This window comes from Ictidomys tridecemlineatus, chromosome 16 (assembly GCF_052094955.1).
Source record: "Ictidomys tridecemlineatus isolate mIctTri1 chromosome 16, mIctTri1.hap1, whole genome shotgun sequence".
NCBI lineage: Eukaryota > Metazoa > Chordata > Mammalia > Rodentia > Sciuridae > Ictidomys > Ictidomys tridecemlineatus.
This window is the reverse complement of record NC_135492.1, coordinates 29,576,106-29,592,009: the sequence shown is the minus strand read 5'-3', so window position 1 is coordinate 29,592,009 and position 15,904 is coordinate 29,576,106. Positions and strand designations below refer to the sequence as shown.

At 37.5% G+C, this 15,904-nt stretch overlaps 1 protein-coding gene across 1 annotated transcript in view; it reads left to right on the top strand.

Moving 5' to 3' along the window:
• The first annotated feature begins 3,795 nt into the window (after nt 1-3,795).
• Nucleotides 3,796-15,904, top strand: part of LOC144371509 (uncharacterized) — a 79,223-nt gene continuing 67,114 nt past the window's right edge. The window contains 2 exon segments of the mRNA XM_078033826.1: nt 3,796-3,859; nt 10,884-10,946. Coding sequence (XP_077889952.1) covers nt 10,942-10,946 — 5 coding nt within the window. The 5' untranslated portion in view covers nt 3,796-3,859; nt 10,884-10,941.

Here is a 15,904-nt window from a genome sequence, read left to right as displayed (position 1 = left end):
CTTGTTAAATGACCTAACTTGATTTACCTATCCACACTGACTGCTTGTCTAATTTTGACATCAGGTGCATATGCCTATAAAAACATGTTTTTGACATGCTGTAAATAGGTCTTAAAATATGAAACAGGAAACTACCAGTGATGTAGAAAGCAATATTAACAAAATGCATAAATGTTTATAAAAGTTAAAGTTAGAAGCTGATGTGTAGCTCTGTGGTAGCCCTGGGTCCAATCCCCTGAAAGAAAATATGAGAAATTATAAAATGTGCAGTGCTAATGAAATTTGGCTTCAAAATTGCTGAAGTCAGTAACAGAAACTTGAAATCTAGAGGCTAATATCCATATTTTTTTTTTAGTCCACCAGTTCAAGCTTAGTTTTCAGTCAGAGTTTGCAAGACCTAATGGTGATATCTTTATCTTCATAGGATTTGGATTTTTATTTTCATAAAATACCATAGTAGGGGCATACTATCAGGCAGAACTTTCAGACAGAAAATAGATGCAAGTATACAAACAGCCCAATTGGTTACAAAGTCAGCTATCAGGTTGCAGATGGTGTTTGTCTTTTTTTTTTTTTTTGTCTCCCTGATGTTATTGGCTGGAACTTTCTGATAGTTAGGAGCATTCTTCTAGCTTGAATTTCAGTCTTCTAGATAGTAAACTAGATTACAAATGGTGGTTAATTTCAAAGTAACCCTGAGGGAAGGAGAGACAGAGTAGGAGCAGGGGTGCACAAAGAAGTGGAACAATGCTAAGCTCTTATGGAGTTGTAAACAACCCAGGATTTTTTGCTAAAGGGAGTAAGAGCCTGTACAGGAGCTTCCAGTCAAGTGGCATAAAGGCCCATGGGTATGCAAAAAATCATCCCACTAGAAAATGAGAGGGTGTGTGCACCTGACTTCATCACACACCTCAGCCACAGCTAAAACTTGCAGATTCTTTGTGAGACAAGACTCAGCAACAGCTCTATTGCTAGTTAAGCATCATGTGAGAGAAGTCACCATCATTTTTCTGAGGCTGTGGTCACTCCTCCAGGTTTGGCCAGGTTTAAATGTTTGTTCACTCTCTCAGGAGCTTAGGGATCAGGTGGTTCTCCATATTTGCAGGTGTTACACTCTCATATTCAATTAAACTTAGCTGCAACATATTATAAAATGTACTAATAAATGTAAATTTGTTCTTGTCATTACTGCTTAACTTATTACATGTTGTTTATGTTGTACTGAGTATTTTATGTAATCTACATATGTTTTAATGTATTCAGGAGGATATACAAAGAGTACATGCAACTAGTATGACATTTCATATGAAGGACTTAAGCATCCCTGGGGCTTTGATATCAATGGGGATTCTGGAACCCATTCAAGCTGGAAGTTAAAAGCCAGATTTCTGGTGATGCTGACCCTCTGCAAAAGGTTAGGTGAACTCTGCTTCCAGCAATACCTTCTAAGTCTGGCCCTTGTATTCTCATTGGCAAAGAGGAAATAATACAAGCTAGTGAGTTTAAACTGTTTCAGAGATTTAATCTTAATCATTCTAGTTAGCAAGTTGGATATTAAGAGCATTAATAGTAGTTTCATTTGGTAAATTATAATTATGTAATTTCATTTTACAATTAAATTCAAATTATTATAAATATATTATTTTTATAAAAAATAAATGAAATACTGAAAAACAATTTGCATTGACAAGTCATTAGAAAACATGAAGAATTGTAAAAAACAACAACAACAACAACAACAAAAATCTTCCAGTATACGTCAAAATCCAGAAAAAGCTGAGTTGAGGCTGATTGATCTTCTAGGACACTTTTGTCACAAGAGGAGGTGGGGAATGGCTTCATAATTAGGCCAATTACACAGTTACATAGAAGTCCAAAAAATAAAATGGTAGAGATTGACATACAAAATAAAAGGAAGAGGTGAGGGCTACACAGGGTATGATATAAGGTGATGGAGAGCAAAACAGAAGATGAAGGCAAAAAAAAAATGGTTGAGGGAAACACAAAAGGAGATGAGGAGCACTGCATAGAATATGTGATTATATGACACATGAGTACACTGGAGGCCATGAGAGAAGAGGAGGGGGGGTTTGGAGGAGGTGGTGTAGTGGAGGAATACACAGGGGCTGTGAGAGGACATACTGGAGGGCTAACCAGGAAGACAAAGAGGAGGTAGGGGAGGGATTTCAGCACCCTTGGGAAGAGGTGGTGTAGGCAGAATTACTAGGCCAAAGAGAAAAAGATGGGAGAATACATTAATTTTTTATAAAAATTTAAAGAAAATAGTGAAAAATAAATTTTCCTTGTCATTACTCTTTAACCTGTTACATGTTGTTATGATCTACTGGGTATTTTATGTAATCTAACCAGGATTACACAGAGGGAAAGAAGGTGGGGGAGATCTTTCTAGGGCCCATGAGTTGTGGTAGTGCTAAACAGGAAGAGGTAGAAGAAGTGGTCTAGGGATACATGGGAGATGACAGTATCCATGAAGAGCTATGCTGGAAGATGTGAGAAGAGGTGGTAAAGGGGTTAACTGGGGCTGTGAGACAAGAAAGGGTAGGGCATGCCATATACGTGAGGCAGTGGTTGTATAATCCACAGTAGAGAATGAAGAGAGGTTGTGGAGCTTACACTGACAGAGATAATAGGAGGTGGTATAGGGCCACACAGATGAGAAGAAATCATAAAGGAATGAAAGGATAAGATGAGAGGAAATGATGGAGGTCTGCACAAGGGATGAGAAGAGTTGGTAGAGAGTTATACAGAGTGGGGAAGGAGAAGGATGTTGATGCATAAACAAGAAGCAGAGAGAGGCAGTGGTGGAGGGCTACACAGTAGCCTCTAAGAGATTGTGTTTGAGGGTTACACAGGTTGATGTGTAGGAGGTTGAGCAGAGATATACAGGAGATGAGAGCAGTTGGTATAGGAAGACACAGAAGTTGAAAGGTGGATGGCTGCAGAGAATAGGAAAAGAAATGAGGTTAGAGTGCTACTGTTGAACACACGATGCAAAGAAAAGACCACTGATGCCAATTTTAAACCAAATTAAAGCTCATCGTTTTCTGGATCCTGCCCAAGAAATATCACAGGGAGGCCTTAGGAAATTCATGCAATGAAGCTGAAACATTTTATTGATAACAATTTTATCCAGACCAGGTGTATTGTAGCAGATGACCTCCTAGGTGTGTCTCTGTTCACCTTGGTGAACATTGGGGCCAGGGATGGGGTGGGGAATAAAGACTAGGGCTAAGAGGCAGTGCCCTTGATGCAAGCAGGGAGAGGGCCTGGGGGGTTGTCATGGAGGGCACTGGTATGGACACCAGAGGAGCCCAGATTCCAATGTTGTCTCTTGCCACTTCCTAGCTTTGTGACTTGGAGACCATTGCTTAATCTTGCCACTCCAATTTCTCCTCTGTAAAATAGGGAGGATGGTAATACCTTCTTAGGGCAGTTGTGAGGATCCTTGGGTGTCTAAAGACTTCAGCTGATATGATTACTATTTTTACTACTTTTACTGTGTTCCAAGCTGGGGCTGAGGCTCCCAGGTCAAGAGCCTAGACAGGCAAATGCGCACAAACACCTGGAGGCCATGTGAGACCGAGGAGCTGCCTACCACCTGGGTTTTAATCCTTTATGGGGTGGGCAGAGTGGATTCAGGGGCGCTGCTGTGGATAGGAGGTCAGAAGAACAGCTAGTCCTGACCATCAGGCGCCATTGGCACTTTAAAGGGGAGGGGCCAAGTTAGTTCCAGGCCGGGTTTGCTCAGCGGTGAGGGCGGGGTAGTGAGGAGAGGACCAAAGTCTCGCGAGATCTCACTGCGTTGGCGGTCGTGGCGGCGGAGGAGGATTCATGAGAGGTGAGCAGCGGGCTGGTAGGTGGCGTGGTGGCCCTTGGGGGCTGAGGAGGGTGAGAGCAGCAGAGACCAAGGCCCCTGGCGAGGGGGACCGGTTGGGCAGGCGGGTGACCAGCATCTTTGGAGGCAGTCCCCCACGCCCCGTGGCTGCAGCGGCCTCCTGGTCTGCGCCATCCCAGACCTGTGGAGGTGGGGCAGCTGGGCCAGAGGCCAGTCCCCCTGCCCAGTCAGACCTCAGGATTGGTGCAACCCCGGTCCCACGTCAGTCTCCCAGGGTGGCTTGGTAGGCAAAGCTGGCCATGGCAGCTCCACTTTGCTGTGTGCCAGGCACTTGTGCACTTCCATGCTCTGGCTGCCCAGAGAGGTGCAGCACCCTGCCCAAAGTTGCACTGCTGGGATGTGGTGGGATGGGGCTTCCAACACCCATGCAGGCTTGTGCCCTTTCCTTGTATCAGGCTTTACTCCCAGCAGTGCTTGCAGCTGGTTCCCTGGGCTCCTGGTGGGGCTTCAGAGCGTGTGTCTGGGACCTACTCTGAAATTGGATGCAGCATGGTATGTGAGTTTGTTGGGACAGGATTTTCCCTGCCTTTTGTCTGATTCCCAGAAGGTCTTCCACCCCTAAACTATCGTTTTGCCCTGTGTGAGAGAGCAGAGGTGGGATTAGAGTGACCTTTGTGTGCTAGGGGTGGGGTCAGTAGCCCAATGAAAGTGGAACACTGGAGCCCAAGGCTTGCCTCAGGCAAAGGAATCTTTGATTACCTTTGAAGCAAGTAATTCTAGTCTGGTACAGGTTGTTGTCAACCACAAAATCAAGGCTCCTCTCCTTGGTGTTGAACGTTTAAAGAGCCTACTTTGCTACTGAGCAGTGAGGTTTTTAAATAACAGAACCTGCCTACACACATAAGTGAAAGTGGGTATGATACTTTCAGTTACATGTAGAAGAGAAATAAAGGGAGATCATATGCAGTGCTGTCTCACTTATAACCAGAAATTTCAGCTGTGGTGGAAGACAGCATGCATTCAAGTGCTTGAAACTGCTGCTAATGAAGAAGTTTGAGTTGGTTAAAAAAAGTATTAGGATCTAGAAAAATCAAAGAGGGAGATGAAGATGGAAACTAGGGAGAAAACATTTAACATTGGGATAATCTTATTTAAGCTAATAAAAAGCAGAGGCTAGATTGAAGTAGGGATGACATGCCAAGGTCAGTTACAGGCTGCCTCAGTCTATCCACAGGTCATACTATGGCCCTTGCATGGATCCTATTTCCCACCATGTTGCAACACATCCTTTGTGTCTTGTGCTTTGAGGTACTGCTACTTGAAGGAACAGTAATGAATTCAGTTGTTAGTAATAACAGTAAATATTAACAAGATTGAAATTTTTGGATTCATTAGGGTGCAACTTATTTGCCATCTCCTACTGTTAGCATATATACTAGTCTATGTATACTTGTTATAATTTTAAATTTATGTTGAGGTAATGTGTAGTGTGAAGAAATGAACACTAATTTTCAATTTCCTTATTCTCCTGAAGCATCGCTTATTAGTTTGTCTTACATAATTTGAGGCAATCTGTGGGGTTTCTTATGAAAACTTTTAAATATTGTGTCTTAAAGAAATGCTCATTTAAAGTGGGCTTGATTAAACCATTTTAAAGATCAAAATTCTTGTGACCAGGATTAATCTTGATGATGCAGATCCATCCTACCCAAAGATTGTGTGAAGCCCAGATCCTGGCCCCCAAACACTAGATTCCCCAGGGTGTCCCCCAAACTCTTTGATAACTTTTTTTCTGGGAAAATTATCATTTTTTCTGAAGTGTCTAACATATAACAAAGACATGGTCTTGGTTTGTGACACTTTTGTCAATTATTCTAGAATCGTGGGAGGCAAGGTTATTTCCTGTCATAAAATTTTGTCTGTATTTGATGAGAATTCACATTAGAAATGTTGACAACTAAACACTAGAACAATTTTATCAGTTTGATGTGAGAAAAGAGTTGGGAAGTGACAGCACTGTGTATGATAGCAGGTCTGAGTTTAGTAGAATATACATTTTTGTCATCACTTAGGGGCTGGGTTACTTATAGAGTTTGGATTGAACCCATAGGCAATCTACCACTGAATTCCAGCCCTTTTCCCCCTTTTTGAAATGGGATCTTCTGAAGCTATTGAAGCAGTCTCAAACTTGGGATCCTTCTGCTTCAGCCTCCCAGATTTTTGGGATTACAAGCAAGCAGCAACATGCCCAGCTGTAATCACTTTTAAAATAACCCTTTCTACTTACTGGTGTTCATATTAGCAAATTTGGGAAATGTAGATAAATGTAGATATACCAGTCTTCGTGGTATGACTCATTACAAATTATCTTTTCATTTGAAACACTGCTAGTTATGATAGAGAAAAATTAAAGTTTAGCTTAAACTAGCTAAAGTGTAACAAAAATTTCTTCAACTTGATTAAGTCTAAAAAGGATATATATTTTGATTTTTAAAAAAATCTTGTAAGGTGTCTTTTGCTTATTACTATTGAAACGTGCTATGAAAACAAATATTTAAGTAAAGACTTCTTGGAAAAGGATATATTTTCAATTGTCTAGAGATATATTGAATCTCTTTAACATGAAAAGTTAGCCAAGTTGAAAATAATATATTTTTATTATTTTGAGGAAGTAAAATGTTCCAGAGTAAAAGAAGTCAGTAATGTTAAAAATACTGTTAAAAATCATTCCTTTTTTTCATATTCACATGTTACTACATAAACTAAATAAATAACAAATTACAATGATTTTGAAAATGTTTCAGTTTCTAAGCATAGTGGATGTGTTTTCAATGGACAAAACATGCGTGACTTTATGGTGTTTTACATGTGAGAGACATAAGAGTTAGCTAGGAGGAAATCAAATAATTTACCCTACAATTCTGTGGTTTATAATTAAGGCATTTCATTGATTTTTAAGATGCCCATCTGAGATTGATGGAATCTTAAAATTGGCATGGTTTAACCACATGGCAGTTTTTCTTCTGAGTGGTACATAGAATAAGAATGTTCTAGTGTCTTAAAGGTGATGGCATCTCAGAGGCAATGAAATGGGAAATATATAAAAATGTCAATTTATTGGTTAATTTTAGCACCAAAAACTATTCAATGGTGACTTGCAAAATGAAGATACACATTTCTTTATCCTTCTTTTTTTGAGGGGGAGGTGGTGAGTACCAGGGATTGAACTCAGGGGCATAGAGCCACATCCCCAGCCCTATTTTATATTTTGTTTAGAGATAGGGTCTCACTGAGTTACTTAGTGCCTCACTGATGCTGAGGCTGGCTTTGAATTTGAGATCCTCTTTTCTCAGCCTCCAGAGATGCTGGGATTATAGGCATGTGCCACTACATTTGACTTCTAAATACTTCTGTCTAAACTAGAATTCTTTATTTAGATGATTCCTATAGAGATCTTTGTCCTCATGTAAAACAAATGGAAGACCAGTGTTCATAAACATGAGTACCTTTTATTTTGAAAAGTGTTTGAGGGAAACAAACTTCTTGGTGCTTTTTCATGGAGAGCACATGGTGGGCAGTTAATTCATTTGAGGTAAAGTTGCTCAGAAAACACAAGCAGAATTTATGAAATATGGATTATTTTTGTTTCTTTCTCCTATTTCTGAAAGCTTGTAGGTTCACTTATATTTTTTAAGATATCCTTAAGTTGGATTTTGATGATTCATAGTTGCTATTGATTTTATAAGAATGTATTTGAAAACATTTATTCTCTGAGTACATAGTTTATGTGGGAAAGTAGCTCCATGATATATATTGGCTAGGAAGCCTGTAAAAGGACTTTTTTCATTTGATACTGAGGACAGATTTCATAGGAAACTCAACCATATGAAGGTTACATACCTTTTTCCCTAGAAGAACTTCAGCTTTGCTTATCCAAGTGTGGTCTGAGGTCCTGGAGCTTGTTTGAAATGCAGACTGGTGCTGTTATGAACCTGTGAGAAGCACCAGACAACATATGTGACTCTCATGCTTGAGGGTATTACCAGCATTGCTGGACTAGTACAAAGTTTCTGATTCAGTTGTCTGGGTGTGAGCCTGAAAATTTTAATTTTAACAAGTTATCACATGATGCTGATGCTACTGGTACAGGAACGATACATGAAGAACCATTATACTAGAGGGCCCTCATTGTACATTTCTCTCCTCTTTTCTAATTTCTTACTCCTTCAAATAGCTTTTTAAAAACAGATTATCATATCCTTTAATTTGATTGAAAGGGGGAAAAACATTTTTTGTGATGACCATACCAAGATTACTTTTCAGCATCTAATTTCGGGACAGAAAATCTCTTTAAAGCTTGGCTTTAAGTCTTATTTATAGGTGTCTCTTTATCTTCTTTCTGTAAGTATTCTTTTTAATGTTTAAAAATTCTTTTAATATAAATAACATATTTTTATGGTTCAAAAGTTAAAATGACACAGGCATGCTTGGGAAAATCTGATTTCAAACAGCTTCCACCCCCCCTTCACTCCTCTTTCTTAGACAACCTCTTTTAATTTATTTCTCATAGATGTCAATTGTTTCCTTTTATCGTAGGAGAAATGCCAGTATACTATATTCTTTTTATATAAAATGTAGCATACTATGTAACTAATTCTGTTCCATGGCTTTTTCTTTATATGCTCTTGAGATATTTTTCTTTTAATATGTATTTAGAAAGAATATAATATTTGTTTATAGAAAACACTTTTTAACAATAGCTTTGTTTAAACAGCATCTATTAAGTACATTGTTTATTTCACCAGCCCCCTTGGTGGGTATTTTGGTCATCTCTATGTTTATCACAGACCATACTGTGGTGAAATAGCTTGTATACATATCATTTTATACATGTGCAGGTACATTTGTGGGATACATTCCTAGAAGTGGGATCACTACACCAGTGGGCATTGCATTTATACTTTTGTTAAATATTTTCTTTTTTAAGTATTGCACCATTTTGAACTCCCACAAGAACAGTTTCTCCTGTTATCCATGGAGTATTGGTTGTTTGTGGATACGTAAATTCAAGGATGATTGAGTCTCTTTTATAAAAAGGCTTAGTATTTGCATGTAACTTATGCACATCCTCTACATACTTTTAAATTATCTTTAGATTTCATAGAATACCTAATACAATGTAAATGACTTGTAAATAGTTGTTATTGTTTAGGGCCTAATGACAAGGAAAAAAGTTGGTGTGTGTTCAGTATGACAATTTTTTAAAAAATATTTTCACCTATGATTGTCGAATCCAGTCTGGATACCACAGATACAAGAGGGCAGATTGCAGTGTATGAGAGAGTTCCTATTTTTCTGGCACCTTTCCAATGTACTATGTTTACAACCCTTGAATTTGTTAACAGTTTGATAGATGAGAATTATCAATACAGAGTAGTTTTAATGTGCATTGCTATCATTATTAATAAGGCTGAGCATTAAAAACTAATTGTATTTCTTTTTTCTGTGAATTCTCTGTTCATGTGTTTTGCACATTTTTGTTTTGGATTCTTTTTTTCCCTTCTCAATTTCTAGAAATTTATAATTTGGAGAGATTAGTCTTGTGTGATATAAATTGTAGTTTTCCCCAGATTTTCACTTATTTCATTTACATTCACATATTTTAGTATACAGAAGTCTTACATTTTTTTCTTTGAATTTCACAGTATATATTACTTATTATGGTATCTAGATTTTAAGTCACTGAAACTCTTTCAAGATTTTTAGAATTTGCCCATGGTTTCTTTTAGTATTTTTATGGCATCATTTTTACATTTAAATGTTCAAACCAGGATTTATTCTGGTGTTCAGAATGATGTGTAGGTTCAACTTAATTTTTTTGTGTGTGTGCCCATTATTTTCATCTGTTGGTTTTAGAGCCCTTATTTGAACACTCTTATTGTATTTTTAACTTTTGGATGTCCTGAAGTGTCTCTGGGTTTGTATGCTATTAGTCTTTTTCTTCATGTGCCAGTATCACATTACTGGTTTTATAAAAGTTTTAATAAAAAACTAACTAGTTTTTCCTTCTTGCTTTTCAGAAAGGAAACAAAAAGTCTTGTCTTCAAGTCCCTCCTGTTTATTTCTCTCTTGTGTGCACCCTAATAACAGTGCTACCCAGCATTTCCCAAAAGCCCCATGTGTCCTATGATGCCATCCTTTCCACCCAGAATCTTCCACACCAAATTCTGCCACTTAAGATATGTTATACTTCCAGCCAAGTAAAAACCAGTGTCTGTCACTTCAAGCAGCTTTCCTATCTTGTGGTGTGAGCCTTGGTAGATAGGACACTCCTTGGGAGAAACTGTTGTCTGTTCTGTAAAGGAGAGAATGCCAGAACCCAGCAAAATACCCGACAATGTTCACATTGAGATGTTTGTTAAATGAACAAATGAAGAATTCACTTTGGACTTTTCGCCTTACATGTCTGGGTAGCTCCTCTCACCCATTACACTTTAGTCTTTGTAGAATACAAAGACTATGCCTCTTTTCAATAAGAGTTATAAGAAATACAATAAATAATAGGGGTGGATGTGGTGAGTGGCAGATTTTTTAATTATGTGAGAGGCTATAATGTTAAAACATTGAAAGTTTGTTCTAAGAATTATTTTAGAGCCTCTGATGTGGATTATCCCTCATATTCCTTAGAAATCTTCCTTATGGGCATTGCTATTATACATATAAGGAACAGACTCAAAGAGGGGGGCTGACATGACTTGCCCTTGGTCACAGGCAAGTGGGAGAGGCAGGGTCCAGGTGCAGGAGATGAGCGTGCCATGGTGCCCCAGACATATGCACTGAATGCAATCATTTACATAGGTTAGATTTGTAATAGTGCCCAACTTTACTTCCCAATTGTCCTATTCTGTTAACTTCTGTTTTGTTCTGATTGATCTCACATGTTCACATTCTCCAGGAGGATTTCTCTAACTGCCTTGGATGCTGGCATGTGTTTGATAGAAAATAATCTTTACTTTTCTATTTTCAGGTTCCTAATGAAGGTGATAAGAAAGAATGTAAGGCCGGAAAACAACTAAATATTTTTAATGTGGTAAGTATTTTATGATTTTACATTTAAAAAATTCTTTAATTATTATTTGTCTAGTGTGGTTCGTTAAGGTGTAAAAGGGATATTGTTTTAGGAGTGTTTGAAATTATAGAACCTATGGGTGGTAAGGTGAATGCCAGGAATATGGGCTGTTTGAATAATGATGTTTGCCTTTCTCTATCTCTTTGACTCTAATATTTTAATTTCTATTATCTTGTCATTTTAAAGTGTGGTTTTGAGAAGGAGATCCTGTATTACATCTACTTGCAACATTCAATGAATTCTTTTCTTTTAACTAGGAAGTTGAAAGTATTTGAAGTAATTTTGGTGATATAGAGGCACTTCTTTATCTTAAAAGTTTGTTGTGATTTTTTATTATAATAATTAGAAAAATTTCTGCCCATATGAAACAACATAATGACAAAAGTAAGTCCTCATCTCCTACACAAAGAAATGGCCACCATTAACACACTTTTGTAAACTTATTGATGTATATGAGAGTATATATAGGACTTTAAATAAAATTCAGTCTCTCTCTATATATATATGAAGCTATGTGGTCATTTTTAATGTGTTTTATATATCTCTATTTGTGAGTTGAAACTGATGTGCATAATCATCTGTGATCATTTTACTGGCTGCCTCTTTATTTTTTTATTTTTTTTAGTTGTCAATTGATCTTCATTTACATATATAGTGCTGAGAATTAAACCCTGTGCTTCACACATGCCAGGAAAGTCCCCTACCACTGAGCTACAACCCTAGCTCTGGCTGTCCATCATTTAGAGGCATCATACTTTATGTATCTACTCCTTTGATAACCATTTAGATTGTTACTTGTTTTTCTTTCTTGTGAGTAATGGTATGTTGATGACAGTATACTTATTCATTTATCTTCTTAGAGGTATAACTGCCAGGTCAAACATTATACATTTTAAATATTGATAAATATGGCTAAGCTTTTATCTGTAAAAACTATTCCCCCTCAATTTTCATGAGAATACTATTTTCAAAACCCTTGCTCATACCAAGTTTTATTAATCTTTTTAATCTTTGCTAATCCAATAGGGAAAAAAAGAGCATTTTTGAAGTAACATGTTTTTTATTGGTACTGGAGTTTGAACCCAGTGGCACTTCACCAGTAAACTAGATCCCCAGAACCTTTTGTTTTATTTTATTTTGAAACAGGGCCTTGCTAAGTTGCTGAGGCTGTCATTGAACTTTTGATCCTCCTGCCTCAGTTTCTTGAGTTGTTGGGATTACAGGTGTGTTCCACTGTACCCAACTATTGAAGAAAACATTGTATTATTCAAAGACTTCTTTTATTCAATATTCTTATTAACATAAAGAATTCTAATCCTTAAGAACATACTTGTGATTCTTATTTGTGATATATTCTTAGGTATTAAATGTAATGAAAATATTTAAACATATTGAGTTGTTTTTAGGTCTTTTGCCTTGATTTTAACTTATTATTAATATTTGAAAACTTGATGGTTGGGGATGTGGCTCAAGTCATAGCACACAAGCCTGGCATGTATGAAGCACTGGGTTTGATCCTCAGCACCACATAAAAATAAAATAAAGGTATTGTGTCCACCTTAATTCTTTATCCTTTATTTCTCCTGTTACCTTCATTTGTTAAAATTTTTTATACTACATTTAAATAGATATTAAGACATAATTACATGGCTGGGATTTTGGCTCAGTGCTTGGCATGTGTGAGGCACTGTGTTAGATCCTCAGCACCACAATCAATCAATCAATCAATCAATCAATAAAGCTTTTATGTCCATCTACAACTACCAAAAAAAGACTTTATTACATGTTAAATGGGTTGAATTTTGTGCATTTGGAACAGTTTCTTCCTATATTAGGCATAAAGCTTAGTTTAGACTGGCATAGTAAGTGATCATTTAATTGGAAATTTGGGTAGACAGAGAAGTTCGGTCTTCCTGTGCACAATTTAAGACTTTGTACCCTTTGAGATGGAACAGCTATGCAGTCAGGGTGGTAGTACTGAGCTGCATTTGGAGGAGAGATGCCAAGTGCTGATGTACAGTGTAGATGAGAGCTGCTCAGGGTTTCCTTCTGTAAACACTGCAACTGACCAGGTCTCCCCCAGGGGCACTGTTAACTCAAAGTCTTATGGGTGGAGTTTTAGAAAAGGGAGGAAAGAGCAGTAGCTTTGGGGTACAAGGTCCATAATGAGCTCAGAGTTTAGTGAAACTCTTTGGGGATATTTCAAAGTTCTTAGAAATTCCCATCCCTCTGAGGAATTTCCTCTCTTCTAACACTGAAAGTTTTTTCCAGTGTGTGGCATGATGCAAATTTGTGTGGAGCTATGCAGAGTGAGTCTATTACTACAGAGTCTAGATGGTGTCTTTAAATAGACATCCAGCAATCCAGCATGGGAGTATGGCTGCAAACCACTATCACCTTCCCCACACCTTATCTATAGCAGTGCAATTGAAATTTCACACAAGCTTTTCCTTCTTTGGTTTGTACAGAGAGGACACCTTGGTGAAGCTTCTGTTTGTGTATGTTAAACCCCATGTGTTTTGTTTTAGATATATTTCAGTCTTTTCTTTTTTTTTAAGAGAGAGTGAGAGAGAGAGGGGGACAGAGAGAGAGAGAGAGAATTTTAATATTTATTTATTTTTTCTTAGTTCTTGGCGGACACAACATCTTTGTTGGTATGTGGTGCTGAGGATCGAACCCGGGCCGCATGCATGCCAGGCAAGTGCGCTTCCGCTTGAGCCACATCCTCAGCCCTCAGTCTTTTCTAATATAAGAAAGTTTTTCAGTATGAACATTCTAGCAGCCATCACTCAAACATTAACTGCTGTCAATGGGAAAGGATATGTTCCCACATCTTCTCTTGGTGCTTGAAACCATCCCACTTCATTTTTCTTTTACTTTAAGAGCAGATAACAGACACTTGGGAATTATAATCAGAATGTATCATTTTTTATGGAAAGTTTACCAATTATTACACTGCAAAATAGTCATTTCATTGTAATAGAGAGTGTTTCTCTCCATATCTCTCTTTCTCTTTCTCTCTCAGTTCAGTGCTCTGAAAATACCTCTTAGGTGAATGAATGCTTTGTGTCATGCCCTGATTTAATATGTTTAAAAGAGATCTTATTGATAGGGTTTTCAAAAACCTATGTGGGAGGTGGATGAAGGAGAAAGATTATTCATTCAATGTGAAATCTTCATAGATCTTTAGATGTCCACAAGTTAGAAGGATGGCCAATGTTAATCATCCATCCCTACTCTGATATAAGTTCTGAAATGAGTATTTGCTGTGAAGAGTTGTAAACAGTGAGGATTTTTGTGGTGGGCTGTGGATTGAGCATTGCACTGTGCTCTTTGTGTGCATTACTTCATTTTGTTCTCAATACAGCAAGGACTCAGTAAAATTGTGAAGTTTGTCCTTGGGCATGTAGCAAGCATGTTTTAAAAAAATGAAAACAAACAAACAAAAAACTGTCACTTGAATTCAGTTCTCTCTATCTCTAAGATCAAGTGCTTTCTTATGGATACAGAAAGGGGTATTGGTAGAAGCTTAGAGAATTATATGCGACTTCAGAGGCTGAAAGAGGAAGATAGATAGTATAAGGCCATCTTCAGCAACTTAGTGAGACTCTGTATTAAAATAAAAAGGTCTGGGGATGTAGCCCAGAGGTTGTACATCTCTGTGTGGTTCAATCCTCAGTTCCACAAAAAAAAAAAAAGAAAAGAAAAAAAAGGAGAAAGTTGTTTGAATGTTTCCATGGTTGTAGTCTAGATAATGGAAGTGTTGAAAAGACTGACAATAACTTTATTCTGTCATCACCACTGCCATTATTAATACTATCCTCTTGGGATGAGGATGTGGCTCAAGCGGTGTCGCGCTCGCCTGGCGTGCGTGCGGCCCGGGTTCGATCCTCAGTGCCACATACCAACAAAAGATGTTGTGTCCGCCGAGAACTAAAAAATGAAAAAAATTCTCTCTCTCTCCTCTCTCACTCTCTCTTAAAAAAATACTATCCTCTTTATTTTTAATGTTCTTCAGCATCAACTAATGAAGTCTAGGAGCATTCCAGGGTGTCTGGCTCATAGGCTTGTATAATTTAGCAGCACTCCAAAATGAAAAGTTCATGCTGCCAAGTACAAACAGATGTTCTGTGGATTGTTAATTTGGTTATAGGAGAGAATGCTTGTTTTTCCTTTCTATGTGCTAATAAAGAATCTGGAAGATTTTCTTATAAATGTAATGGATTTTGACTTGTTTAAATCGATGTAATTGAAAAGAAGTGGGCATTCCTAATAAACATTTTTTTTCTTTTGTAGTGTTTGGTTAGTTTCATTCTGTAACCTGCCAGCTAATTGTGAATTGCATGCTCATTTGTTCTTTGCTCTTTTTACTTTGGATCTGGTTTTATGGTTGGTTTCAATAGGAATTTATTGGTAGGAACATAGATTATTTCCCAATTTGAACACATTGTGTGTTTTTATGATAGAATATTCTGTCACAGGCAGAGTGATTCAACCAGACCCTTATGCAGAGGTGTTACTATATGACTTTGTGCAATCATTTTAAAAAAGAACAGTTTTATTGATATATAATTCACATTGCCATCAAGATCACTCCTGAAAAGTACAATTCACTGAGTTTTAGTATATTCACATGGTTGTGTGCCTATCTTGCTGTCTAATTCTGAAACACTTTTGTCATCTCCAAAGAAGACCCATACCCTTTAGTCATCACTCTCCGCTCACTCTTGCTTCATGTATCTATGAATCTCCTTTTTCTCTTTGTGGATTTACTTGTTCTGGATATGTTATATAAATTTAATCATTCAATATATGGCCCTGTGTGTCTGGCTTCTTAGCCTATTTTTGAGGTAGCCCATATCAGAATTTTATTCCTTTTTTATTGCTAAATAGTGTTCTTTTATATGGATACACTACAG